We start from the raw sequence: 14,959 nt of genomic DNA on the forward strand, positions 1-14,959 counted from the left end.
TCATTGTTAAAAGTATTTTGTGTTCTTTTTTAATTTAATTTATATACATGTATATATATCATAACATTTAAGAAATCAACTGTTTATGTATTCTAAGCTTTAATTTCAACTCTGATTGAAAATGATATTTTCAGGAAATTTAATACAAAGAAGCTTACTACTTTTAAAAAATGTAGTACAGAACTTAACGAAAGACAGACACATTTCTTATTTAAGATCTATTTCATTTTTTCAAATCTATTTTCTTATTTAAATATTAAAGCTCTTGAATTATTGACAAGCACATACATCCATTTGTTTCAAAAGCTATATATAAAGTAAATTTAGGTAGGGGAGGGATCTGGTTACTCATAATGCAGCTAGAGACACTAGATAGAAATAAGGCAGTTGCTTAAATCTCAAGTATTGTTAATGCATAATATTTTATCTGTACTACAAAGTGATAACATACATATTTTCCTCTGAAATAGGTTATTTTTCATCAAACTATTTTACTAAAGTAATCGAAATGTAATCGAAAAGTAATCGATGATTACATCCAAATTTTTGCTGTAATCCATTAAATTACGATTACATGTAATTGAAAATGTCTTCGATTACAGATTACTGTCGATTACTTGAAAAAATGTAATCAATTACAATCGATTACGATTACAGATTACGATTACCCCATCCCTGATATATATATATATATATATATAATTTTTGAATTCATCTAATTGTTTCACCATATTGTTTTAGATACGAGCTGTCATCGGAGCTTACGAAATCAACCATTAAAACCATGTCTGAGATACTGTCATTATTGACTTCTGCAACGTTGAATATCTGTGCAAAACTATCATTGTTATAATTTTAAATGTATATTGCACGATCATTGACCTGTGCAGAGAAGTTAAGCGTCCAATTGAATGTTCTTGAACGCTTCACTGAGCAGTATATATTTAAGGCAATGCAGAATAGTATAATTCCTCCAACTATACTGCCCGCGATTGCCCAACAATCACCATACTTATGTGTAGGATTATATTCTACGAAGTCTGAAAATGGTAAAAAAAAATATATAAACTGAAATATTTGTTTCAACTTCATAATACGATGATATTCCAATTTTCCTCTATATTATGCTGCTTTAATATCAATAAGATATGAAAAAAGTTTTCAAAGATCTATCCAAAATTGACATTATTCTTAACTAATAGAAATACATTTTTACTATATGACACATAACATACTAACAGTTTAAAAAAATAATGTTAAAATACATTTGGACGCAGCTAAATTTCTTTTTTTCTGTTTTTTTTTATTTAATAACATCATGAACAGTGAAGATCTTTTTTGAAATAATACGTTTGGTAGTCATATGATATATGATATATATTATGTTATTAAAAAAAAGGAAACAACATGTTAAATAACGGAACCGCTTTTCTGAATTTACCTTCATCAGAAATGTTGATAACATAATATATTAGTTACTATCGGATTGAACATTTAATATCTGTTGGTGAAATAGTTTTTGATAATTAACACTGGTCAATTATGATTTGTTTTGTGACTTGCAGTTAAACAATTGAGTGCATTTTCAACTAGTACTGTTTCAAATTTATGCACTCCTTTCATCAAACTTAGAATGTTCATTGTTAGATAAGGAAGTTAAACAAACTATCCCTTTGTTTAGAAAAAATACTGGTGTATGTCGGTGACAACTGATTCGCGAATTCATTTTAATAAGACCTTTTAACTGCTATCAAAATGTTCTTATATATTTGCAAGATTAACATAATCATGCGAATACAGAACTTAAACTGCGTTTTATCCCTTTGCTCTATTTTTGCCATGTCAACCATGTAGAGGAGATGGTTTTTGTAAAAGTTAACGGACAATGAACGACGGATGATGAGAAAAGCTCCATTGGTTCAATGACAGGCGAGATTTGAATAGTGTAGAAAGATACCAAAATTTGCAACATACCTGTTAGCATGATAGAAACAATAAATTCATTACATCCTTCTTTGTTACAAGCTGTAATTGTGTAATTAGTGAAATCATCATATGTATCCAATATTATTTGAAAGGTTACTTGTATACCGGATATAGTTACATTTACATTGTGAAATTGTTCACGTACAAGTGTTCGCTGCTGTCTCGCAGGTATATTCAAAGATTCATTTAGTTTTGAAATATATGCTTGTATCCTGCCAAACTTATTGTACAAAATCACTGTCAAATTAATCTTCTGGCCGAATCGTCCATCCTGTACTTCATTGTTTGAATTCACAAATATTGGCGGGACTAAAATAAAAAGATTGTTTTAGACATTTGATGATAGATAATAATGTCTTAATGTTTCTTTTCCATGTTCAAATACATTCCTTGATAATTGATTGATACTTATACGATGTATCAAATTTTTGCCATGTGAATGTTATGCGTTTGTTGCTTTTTCAAAATATTTCGATGTTTTTCCCATGTTTTTTAAAAACACTAAATTGTTACATATATCCAATTTGTTCAAACGTCTGAGCTTTATTTAAATTATTTCAACTTTAACTAAAAAAAAAAGGTGTAAGCAGTATGTCAGATAAAAGAATGAACATTGTCCCTGATACATGTTTTCTTTTAAGACATAACAATACCCATAGGACTTCACAAATCAATAGCATTAATTTAAAATTATTGCTTTCTTCAAATATGATTGACTCATTACACGTGCATAAGTTGAAAAATAACACGACATCCCGTCATGATAGATCGTTATTGAATTTCCATTTCACATATAATATCATATATGTTTATAATGTTATAACTGCAATCCTCTTTACTTTTCACGATATATATGACCAACCGAATTAGACTTATTACAGGGTTTGTACTAACATGAGCAACACGAAAGAAGAAACCATGTGTGGAGCTGGATATGCTTACTCTTCCGAAGCACCTGAGTTCACCATTAGTTTTTGGTGGTGTTAGTTTTCAAGTCGTGTTTTGTGTCTGTTTGTCTTTCTTTTTTAGCCATATCTTTTCCAGTTTGTTTTCGACTTGTGAATTTGAAAGTCCCTCTGTTATCTTTCGCCTCTCTTATACATATTGGGTTGAATCAAAACCATATTTGGTGGCATATTATAGCCTACGGAATTTAAAGGAGTTGGTGTTGCTCAGTTTTCTATGTTACGGTTTTTACACTATTGCTTGTTTTTGGTCGTTTATTGCTCAAAAGCCATAGCATTGCCAGTTTACTCTAGACTAGGTACATATCGCCTCTCAATTAATTGTACTATACAGATATGAAAATTACAATTACACCAATATATAACAATATTTCAACCTAAAGGAGGCTCGCTGGTACAATATTTTCAGAAAAATATTAAAAATTTGTTTTTTCATTACAAATTTTATCTATTACACTGTTAGTTATTACTTAATGATATGGTACAAAAACCAACCAATAAAATCGATTCTGTTTACTCCCAGATGACTTTTAAAATGTTCATATCATTGAAAAAGCTCCAAATTATCTCCCTTTGATCCAAAAATGCCATTTTTTGGCATTAAAATTGAAATATCTTTTTAAACACATCTGATTCGGTGACCTATATCTATTTTTTTTATTATTTTCAAATAAGCTGTACATAAACTAAATAATTGTAAAATTTAAGCGATTTCTGTAATTAGGTTATTTTTTCATCTCGATATTACCTCTATTTCTCCTATTAGTTCAACAGAAAAAAGTACCTTTACGAAAATGTATGCTTCTTTCGAAGGCAGATTGTGAGCGTAAATGAACGGTGACCCCAATTTTTTATTTCATTTTTCTTTTAAGTATACGATAAAGTAAATTTATAGAAAAATATAGCGAAATCCTATATTAGAAAAAAAAAATGATTTAGACCCGCGAGCCCCCCTAAGTGGTTATTTCACCTTTATCGTTGATGAGAATCGATCGTTTCTGTGCTAATCTCCTATTGTCCTCAACCATACCGTTCGTTGATAGACACGTATAAATACCATCATTTTCGAACGAATTGTTTTTACTATTTGATTTTGAAATAGTCAATTTACCGCCTTCAAAACTCCGAATATATTCATTAAATTCAGAACGGTGTTCCCAAAGATTAACAGTGTAGTTATCAGGCTCTCCTCCTTTAGATTTACAATCGATCGTTAATTGGTTCTCAAAATTGGTATATGTTATTTCCATAACCAGAGGATCTATAAAAGAAATGATAGAGTATCGTCAAAGGAATCATCATCCTTAAATGAATACCTAAAAAAATAATGATAACAAAGACTAGTTATGGTTCAATGTCAATATTAATCTGTTTCTTTAGTACAATATTGTATATAAACTCATCACAGATAAATATACAAAAATAAAAAAGAAGCATTTACACCAAACGTTCGTTTCGTCTATAAAAGACTCATCAGTGACGCTCGAATAAAAAAAGTTGAAAATGCCAAATAAGTACGATAATAGAAAAATCACAAAAATACTGAACTCTGAGGAAAATTCAAAACGGAAAGTTCCTAATCAAATGGCAAAAACAAATGATGAAACACATCATACAAATGAACAACAACTGTCATATTCATGACTTGGTACAGGCATTTTCAAAAGTAGAAAAAAGTGGATTGAACTTAGTTTGGTAGCGCTAAACCTTTACTTGTACGACAGACGCATGAACATCCATTATATATTGACAAGGATGCGTGAACAAAGTTTCACAAATGGGGGTACAACAACAACACACCTAACCAAAAACTGGGGGTTGGTGTCAGGTGCTGCTCCACATTCGGCACCCGTTGTGTTACTCGTGTCATTACAAAGCCGGAAAATAGTCTAATTCGGTAAGTCAAATTCGTGAACAAGGAATGGGATTGTTGTAAAGACATACGGAACATATCCGATATCATCTGCATGTATATAGGATATTCCATAACGGACAACCAACTAGTGATGGCGTCCGTAAAATCTCTTTTGTCGTAAAGTTTTGTTTTCAACCGAACCTCATAGTCAATTATAAGATATAAGTCTGAATCAAATGGCAAACTTAAAAGCTCAAACACATCAAAAGAATGGGTAATAACTGTCATATTCCTGACTTGGTACAGACATTTTCGTATTAAGTTGAAGAGCTTTGAGGATCGAAAATTCCTAAAAGTTTTGCCAAATACAGATAAGGTAAATTTATTCCTGATGTAGATAAACCTTAGTATTTCAATAATTAAAGTCTTTAAACAGCTAATTTATAATGTTGGTTGATCATATTAATATTATCAGCAGCTGTTTACATTGTCGGTGCACCCTGTCTTACTTACTGTGGAGTTCAATTCGGTTAGATTTCCTCAGTTTTGATTTTACGTTGCATTGTGTATCGGAACGATTCTATGAGAATTGAATAATGGAAGATTGGTGCAACCTTTAACGTACGTAGATCATATGGTTCTAATCGGATATTTTTTTTTAATGCCGTGAATGTCAGTAGTCATAGGCAACCGTTCGTCCTTAGACCAGTTCTGATTCATCATTACTTTGCAATATTGACACACAAAATCAAGACGACGAAGTGATAAATAATTTCACTGTACACTTTCATGAATATTTGTATACAAAACACTACATTGAAAACTAAAGACTGAATAACATGAATGCATCTAATTACGGAGGGAAATCAAATCGCCAGATGAAATACTTAGTCGTCTTATTGATACTGGAATGTTACTCATAGAACATGTAAACTCATACGGTAAAGTCACAATGGCGGGATTGGGGATACGATTGTGATCACGACGAGTAGAACATATGTAAGGTTATCTGTGATAAAGATATGCCGTAAAGGTTACCTAACTTAAGCTTGTTATGGCTGCCGTAAAATGATCGAAGTGAGAACTTTAACTTTAACTCTGTATTCCTGGTTTTGTAACACAAATGGTGATATATCGTATTAAATGAGATATATGCATTCCATAAGTAAGCGCTGTCGAAATGCTGCTTCTTACACAGCGGCATACTTTTATCAATACTTAAGCATCTGTTGAAATGTAAAGTTTTGTTTTCAAACTACCCTCAAAGTCAATTACTTAATGTAGGTCAGACTATCTGTATCTGTGGTATCCTGTATTTCTTTTTAGGAATATACTAGTAGATTAAATATAGTCATTATACGCCTCCGGGTGCGGGAATTACTCGCTACATTGAAGACTTGTTGGTGACCCTCTGCTGTTGTTTTTTATTTGGTCGGGTTGTTGTCTCTTTGACACATTCCCCATTTCCATTCTCAATTTTATTACATGTTTAATTATTCAGTAACAATACATCAGCTATATTAGAGTAACGGGAATTAAACGAAAGAAATAGCTACTTGTCATTCTTCATGAGAAGCGTCTGTGTTAATTAGTCGGTATCATCTATACTATTAAACGAGAAGACCTCATTTTGTGTGTCGCTTCTCTTCCTTTTACAATAAATCAATCATCATGCCTCTGTGTCTTATAGGTAACATCTATAATACTAAAATTACGAGGTCCAATTTGTCAGCCGTCATCACGTAAAAACGACGAATCACAGAATTCAACTTTATATATAACTAATATAGTACAAAGGTGTAGATTAAAAATTACACCACTCCAGGCCCTTTTGTTTTCCACGTAATTAATATTGCCAATAATTAAGAAGTTCCGGGTCGAGTCCGCTACCGATACCAATAGTATATTCACCTGTTACCTATTACCTTATCTGTACGTTCCGCATCTGACAGGCGCACCACCAAACGTTGTATTCAGGACTAATATGCTATATAAACGGGTTGTAATCACAGGGTTGACACTACTAAATTGTCAAATTGTTGCCTATTGTAGTATTTTAATCCGTAAGACTTTCTAAGATAACAATACGAATACTAAAAATCTGGACTAAAAAAAGTTTCAATTTGTTAGCGGGCATGACGTAGAACAGCGAATCAAAGAATTCAACTTTATTTATAACTAATATAGGACAATGCTGTTGATTAAAAAATACTCCATTTCAGGACCTTTTGTTTTCCAAATATTTAATATTACCAATAATTGATAAGTTCCAGTTCGACGGGTTCAAACAGAAAGATTTGAAAGCAGAGAAAATTGTGTATCTTATAATCGGCATGACTTTATCAGATGACAGTACTAATACTAAGATAAGGCTTTAGCATAATTATATACTATAAATCAGTCACGGACCCGCGATATCACTGGTGTGTTCTAGTGTATATTAAACGAGAAGACCTCATTTTGTGTGTCGCTTCTCTTCCTTTCACAATAAATCAATCATCATGCCTCTGTGTCTTATAGGTAACATGTATAGTCGCATTTGTCATCCATTCTTATGATTATTCAGATTAAGATATTTTGGGAGAAAAACGACAAAAAAAGAGTCTGGATATGATTCCGTCATCATACTGACTTTTAGTCATAGATATAACTTCTGGTTAGAAACATGCACAAAAACCAATCGTATGAAAGATAAAAAAAGTGAAAATTAAATAAGCCAATCAGACCGGTCTCTATATCATGGTGTTTAACTACAACTATTATACCTCCTTATAGAGGACAATTATTTTCGCGTTTATCTACATATAAACTACGATTATACTACTTTAATATGTAGAGACTCTGTATTCTGTCTACTGTTTTCTTTGAAATGTTTACTATTCAAGGGGTCATACCACTTACATATATATTAAAATAAGTAAAACATGCCCAACTTCATCTAAAACTACCTCGACCAAAAACTTCAACCTGAAGAGGGACAGACGGACGACCGAACGAACGAACGCACGGATGCACAGACTAGAAAACATAATGCTCATATATATATATATATATAAATGGGGCATACAAATTTATCATTGAAAGGGAAAATAGTGATTTGGCAAAAATGAAAGTAAGGTAAAGATTAGAGGGAGACAGGACCTTTTTCGGGGAGTCGGGATCGGGTGTTTTTAAGCTCGGGATTTGGGAATGATCCATCCGGATCCGGGAATATATTGTTCGATTTCAAGATTTCGGGATATGAATTTCTTTAAATATTGCATCTCGGGATTTTGAGATCAGGGCCCCTCCGACCACCCCTCAAATTAGCCTTAGTCGGTCTTAGTCATTTATACAAGATTCCCACAAGATTCATATCCTATCTTTGACATGTTAATAAGGCTCTCAATAGAAAAAGCTCTGACGGATTGTTCTTGAAGCATATTTTATTAGACTAATAATCATGATAATGGTCTATACATAAGCAGTAACATTTATTTGATGTTTGAAACGGTGCAAATTTTTAATTTGATTTGATTGATTGATTGATTGTTGGTTACTTAACGTCCAATGGTAAATATTTCATGCATGTTCATGATGAGAACAAGTTAAACAATAAATACAATGGGTAGGTCGTGTCATGATAGAGGCCACTCAGGATGATAGTCGGGGAAATTTTGACTGTCACTTTGATTTGACTTTTACCAAAAGAAGCATTGTAGCAAAGGAGAAGAATACTTGTGGTCTGAGACCAGAAACACGAAAATAATTGAATTTAACAGAAAGGAAACAAATATCGGACTTAGGAAATAGGGAGAGGGCTTTTGATCCCTTTTATGAAATTCTCCATACATAATATATTTTCCAAAAAATCATCCTACAACAGTTCACAAGCTGTATATACCCGCGATTTCGCAAGTGTGTTCTAGTATGAATAAAGCTACAAGTGAGAAGTAAGAGCAGCATATGTTGTATTCATCGGAATGTCTGTTGTTTGTTGTATCACTTGTCTTTCAACATTTCCTGATCCCAATGATATTTCAATATATGATGTAACCCTTTTCACTATTCATGCTGTTTGCAAACATATAGTTGTTAATGTCTGTGTCATTTTGGTCTTTTGTGGATAGTTGTCTCATTTGCAATCATACCACATCTTCTTTTTTATATATTGAGCTTTAACAAAGCATACATTTGTAATTGGGTATAGTGTAGTCATGCTAATTGTTGTGGAATTCGTGGGTTAAGGCGAACCATTGAATTTAATGTTTAACGAAGTACACATTTTCAGGAAATTTAAAAGCAGACTTTGGCAAAACCACAATGATATAATTGTTTTACAATCCAAAAACATGGGTATCCAAAAAAATATGTATCCACAGTATATAAAAAAAAATACTCACTCCTTATTTGCAAATAGTAGGTGTCTGTATATATATTTCCATTTTTCCAAAAATCACATTTGTAGGTTCCTTCATCATAATTCGAAAAATTGCGAATAATGAGGTTACATTCACCGCTTTTGTTATCACCAACGATGTCAATGTTTGAGTTCATCAGTTTGGGATTGAGGAGAAGTCCTTGTGTATAAGGTATGTATCTTTCATCTGTTGCATCTGTTTCTCTTGCTGTAACTCTTGGGTATTTCAGGACTCGCCAAGAACTTTCGTTCTGATTTAAGCAAGTGCAGTTAAGGATAACAGTTTCATTTCTGACAACAAAAACTCTTCTGTCAGGTAATAGCGTCTGTTTTCCTATGATATAAATGTAAAAAAAATAGTATCATAAGAAATCCAAACAAGCTACAGTTGGTCAGTTTAAAAGTCAAAATAATGATTTTGATGTTTTATTTAAGCATTTATAAAACCTTTCGATCATTTTTTACACATAAGGAGTCAATTTGGGTACACCAGGTGTGCATTTGGACAAATAATGGCTGTTCGGCTATGCTCGAGGCCAAAATTTATCTGAATGTCTAAAACGAATACCAAAAAATGAAGAGCGGATCAAACCAAAAAGGTTCTAAAGTATATCCAAATTCGAGCAAGGAATCAGTGCTCTGCAGGACGGAAATATTTTTCTTAATTCTAAATAATTCACAAAACACCAAATTGTACTTAAACACTTTCTGTGTTTCATACCAGTATCATATTACTGGTAATGGGCTTGTGATACTCTTAGGAACTAATAGTCCTCCTGTAGCGAACTAGACTTAGTGGTAGTAATAACATAAAAGGTACCATTTGTGATGTAACATATACGTATTTCGAAATAAATGTCTCTTCAGTGATATTCAGGGACAAAATAAATAGGAATGTGGAAACTCTGATACATGTAAATATAAATTGGTCATGACAAAAATATAACCAAAAATGTTGTGTCTCAAAACATGTCAGACGAATATGTTGGTAATTAAGTCATTTATCTATTATTTTATGTACACACCCATATTTTTTCTGCTAACGTTTTGTGTTATCCTATAGAAAACATAGATATAGACAATGGAGCCTTATGTTCGGTGGTTGTCGTTTGTTTATGTGGTTCGTATGTGTTTGTCGTTTCTATTTTTTTTTTATATATAGATAAGGCTGTTGGTTTACCTGTTTGAAATGTTTTACACTAGTCTATATATCTTTATTCTCATAAACCAAAATCCATGGTACAGAGATAAAAACAATTAATAATATAACATATAGTCAGAATTAATACAAATGTATGATCTACAACTGGAAAAATATTTCCAGCTACATGTAATATAAAAAAACGCATTATGCATGTATACAATATTATATAAAAAAGTTATTAAACAATGTTTCCCCTAAGAGTCCAGCTGTTTATTAATCAGTCTGATAAATTTGCACAAATGATTCAACATGCTGATGTTTCTAGTATTCATCAAATCATGAAATTTCAATATGTTTGGTCTATTTAGATAATATGGTTTCAAAAACTTTTCTCTATCATGATTAAATTTCGAACATTTAAAAATATAGTGGAATTCATCCCCAATATCTCCTGAATTACATAGTTTACAATTTCGATTTTCTCTAGGTACATTTTTCCACCTTCCAGTTTCAATAGGAAGTTTATGACTGAGTATCCTGAATCTACAAAAAGTAATAATATTTTTATCATCTAGGATCTTAAAATAGTTTTCTCTTTCAGCATTATCTTTGAATAGACGATAATTAATAGCTTTTGGCGATTCTAATAAGATAGAGTGCCAATTTTGTTTGAATTGGTCTACAACACTAACTTTAACCTTATGATATAACCATGTATTACTAACAAAGTACTGTGCATTCCAAACATATGACAGTCCACAACTATCTAGAATAAATTTTATATTATTAAGCCATGGAATGTTCATCCCATACTTTTTATATATATGCATATTTATACATAATTCCACCTTCTGTAATAATGCTGTATTTTGATTGGATGAGAAACATGGTATTTTTCACCAATTTCTATATATTGAGATTTTCTTTTCTCTGCCGGGGTATTTGCCATTAGGGAATTCCATGTGTCGGGGTATTTGCTAGCAAATACCATGGCAGATGGGAAATACCCTAGCAAATACCATGGCAGATGGGGAATACCATGTCTAAAAATAACTCAATGAATTATTTCTATTCTAATATGAAAAATTCATGGTCATTCTAAATATATGGTTCCAGATGAAATATTTAGAATAAAATGCATCATTATTGAATTTTGAGCGAATGACGTAAAAATTCCGGGAATGACGTCATAAATAAAACTCAACGGAAATGAATTGTCAACCGGTCACATAAAACAGGAATCCACATGTATTACGCTTCACTGAAACTGATAAACAAAGTGTAGTAGTCAGCCGAGAACAAGCTTATTATCACAAAAAGGGAGGTATATATACAGTCAGTGACTGTACATAAAAAAAATGATAAGAAATGATTATACGTTCAATGCAATTTGATTGCGCAAATAGCACAGCTGCAGTGTATACAAAAAATATACATTAAAGTTGAAATTTCATATGATACCTGATTAAAATAAACTTTCTGAGGTGGAACATTCGGTGGAATTAAACAATTATATCATGCTTACAAGGGGTATTTGCCAAAAATACCGGTTTCGAGGTAATCAAATTTCCCTCGCCTAATTTGTACCTCTCAACCGGTATTTTTGGAAAATACCCCTTGTAAGCATGATATATTTGTATAAAATAACAGGAAGTTTTTCTTGCTTTCCACACATAAGTTTCGACCAGTAATTTAAAATCCGCAATTTGATATCAATTTCCAAAGGATATCTTCCAAGTTCTCCATAAATCATGAAATCTGGCGTTGACTTCTTTACATTTAACAAAATTTTACAGAATTTAAGGTGGACCCTTTCAATAACAGAATTATTGCCGACTCCCCAAACTTCACTTCCATACAATAAAATAGGCTTGACAATTTTATCGAAAAGATCGAGTTGGCATTCTATAGATAAATTATGTTTTCGACCTTTTCGGATAACATCGTATCCATAGCGTGTGTGGCTTTTTCTGTTTGTGCCTTTTTTGCCTTAGAAAAACTTCCTGTTCTAGAAAAAATAACACCAAGGTACGTAAACTCATTTACAATTTCTAAAACAGTATTATTATATTTAGATTCTAAATTTGATAATGGTCTACCTTTTGAAAAAACTACAATTTTGCTTTTATTTACATTAATCTTCAATTTCCAAAGTTCACAATAGTTGTACAAATTAAGAGTCAAGCTCTTGTAAGTCATTTTTGACTCTGCCAAAAGAGCTGTGTCATCTGCATACAGAATCAGAAACAATTTTAAATAGAAGTCTAGATCAATTTCTATATCATCGGATACTGTTTTTAACCCTTCTACATCTTGTTTTTTTTTAAATGTTCAAGATCATTAATATACAGAGAAAATAATAAAGGTGAGAGGCTTTCACCTTGACGTACACCGACATTACAAGGAAAATACTCTGAAAATACACTACCATCAAAAATTTTAGATTTAATATTACTATACATATTTACAATGGTATCATACATTTTTCCACTGATAAAATTCTCCAGAAGTTTTTGCCATAAACCAGATCGCCAAACTGTGTCAAAGGCTTTTGCAAAGTCTATTAAAGCACAAAAAAGTTTTTTCTTTCGCATCTTCAATAGTTCGAAAAGAATATGTAGGACAAAAATACTATCTGTAGCCTTTTCTAAATCCTGATTGATATTCATTTAACAATAAGTAATTTTCCAAAAAAGTGGATAGTCTTGAATTCAGAACTGAGGTAAATAGCTTTCCCATGCAGCTAAAAATTGTGATAGGTCTATAATTTTCTGGGGGTTTTTTTTGTATCATATTTATTTTTATAAAAAGGAATAATGTTACCAACTTCTGGAATTTTACCGGAATCGAAAACAATATTAAAAAATTGAACATAAATAGGCATAAAAATATGGCATGTGCTTTTAATATATTCGTTAATAATTTTGTCATCTCCACAAGCCTTTCCATTTTTTAAATCTTTAATACAGTTAAATATTTCTTTTTCTGTTATGATACTATTAAGAGTTTCATTGAACTGGTTTGGTACTTGCGAAACAGGGATATCGTCGACTGAATCCGACGAATTCAAGTCTTTAAAGAAATCAAAGAGAACATCGATGGAAATATTTTGACTACGTTTTTCTCTTTTTTCATTTAAAATTTTCCAGAACTCCTTAGAGTTACTGTTTTTTAAATTTTGCATCTTTTTTCTAAAAGCCTTTCTATACTCTTGTATAGAACAATCCATCTGCTTTTGATACTTTCTCTCTGCATCTTTCATTTGAACTTGATTATCTGTTGTTTTGTTGTTTTTATATCGTCGTTTTGCAATTCGTGAGCACTTTCTTTGCTCCCAGCATTTTTTGTCAAACCATGGTTTGCTTTCCTTTGTGTTCTTGTTAACCTTATTGTTATAAGTAATGGTACCTGGTACCTTTTCTGCTGATTCCAAAAGTATTTCATTTATATGTTCGGACAATTTATTTACAGAATTTTGCGACAAAACACTTGAATGCAAAAACACTAATTCATTTTCTAATTCTGCAATCTTATTTCCATCAATGTTCTAAATGAAATCTTGTTTTTTTTTCATTATCCCATTTTTTAACTTAATATTTTCACTACCACTTGTTACATCATTGTTTTCAGCTTCAGTTACATCAGTATTTTGCTCAATTTTAAATTTTAACAAAAGTGTCAATGGACAATGTACATCTGAGTAAAGAGACGAAAACGTATCTACATGCATATTTACAACATGATCTAATAATTCAAATGAGCAAATAAAACAATCAACAACACTAGAACTTCTACATGTAAATATTCCCTCTTTATCACCATTCACTCTACCATTCAATATAAACAAATTGTTATTTTTACAAATATCAAGTAAAGCGTTTCCATAAGTATTTTTCGATATATCTTTACTTTTTCTAATACTTAGCATATTTAACTCTTGTAAAGTATTTGAGTATAGCATAAATCTGAATCACTAACTATATCATGTTTGCTATTTACAATATTTGAAAAATCTATATCAGAAGCAGTTCTGCTATCAAAATCTCCGACAAGCATAATATATTTAAAGTTAACAGAAAGTTTCAACAACTCTTGCTCAAGTTCGTTTAATGCATCGGTTATTTTGTACAGCGAATTTTCAGGAGGGATGTACACATTCCCAATCACCAAGTCTTCATCAGTCTGTAGGAAATCTGCAGATATCTTAGCCCATAGCACTAGGCTACTCTTAGTTTTTTCAATGATATGAATATATTTAGACATTTCATTTTTATACCCAAAAGCTATGCCACCTGATTTTACTCTAGAGTGTGACTTTCGATTTTTAAATTTAAAAGTATATTCTGGTATGTTAATATTATCAAAATTATCAGTTTTTGTTTCAGTCAAACATATAATATCATGGTCACTTATCAATTTGATAAATTCAGGATACTGCGATTTTCTCACTAAACCGCAACAGTTAAGGTTTAACATTTTAATGTCTTTCAGAAAAGCATCCGCAACAACTGACTCTCTATGGGATTGCTAATAGTGTTTTGGCGTCGTTGTACGTTTGCGTTTTTGTACAGGGTTTTTATCTGGAGTATGCGACATTTTTGTGTGAGTCT

General features: G+C 31.6%; 1 protein-coding gene across 1 annotated transcript in view; it reads right to left on the reverse strand.

Annotated features, from left to right (window-relative positions):
• Positions 1 to 693: 693 nt before the first annotated feature.
• The window catches only part of LOC139504138 (uncharacterized), a 46,774-nt gene continuing 32,508 nt past the window's right edge, over positions 694 to 14,959 (reverse strand). The window contains exons 2-5 of the mRNA XM_071294198.1: positions 9,189 to 9,539; positions 3,922 to 4,212; positions 1,975 to 2,295; positions 694 to 1,040 (exon numbers count right to left, since the gene is read on the reverse strand). Coding sequence (XP_071150299.1) covers positions 856 to 1,040; positions 1,975 to 2,295; positions 3,922 to 4,212; positions 9,189 to 9,539 — 1,148 coding nt within the window. The 3' untranslated portion in view covers positions 694 to 855. The remainder of the gene's footprint in view (positions 1,041 to 1,974; positions 2,296 to 3,921; positions 4,213 to 9,188; positions 9,540 to 14,959) is intronic.

This window comes from Mytilus edulis, chromosome 14 (assembly GCF_963676685.1).
Source record: "Mytilus edulis chromosome 14, xbMytEdul2.2, whole genome shotgun sequence".
NCBI lineage: Eukaryota > Metazoa > Mollusca > Bivalvia > Mytilida > Mytilidae > Mytilus > Mytilus edulis.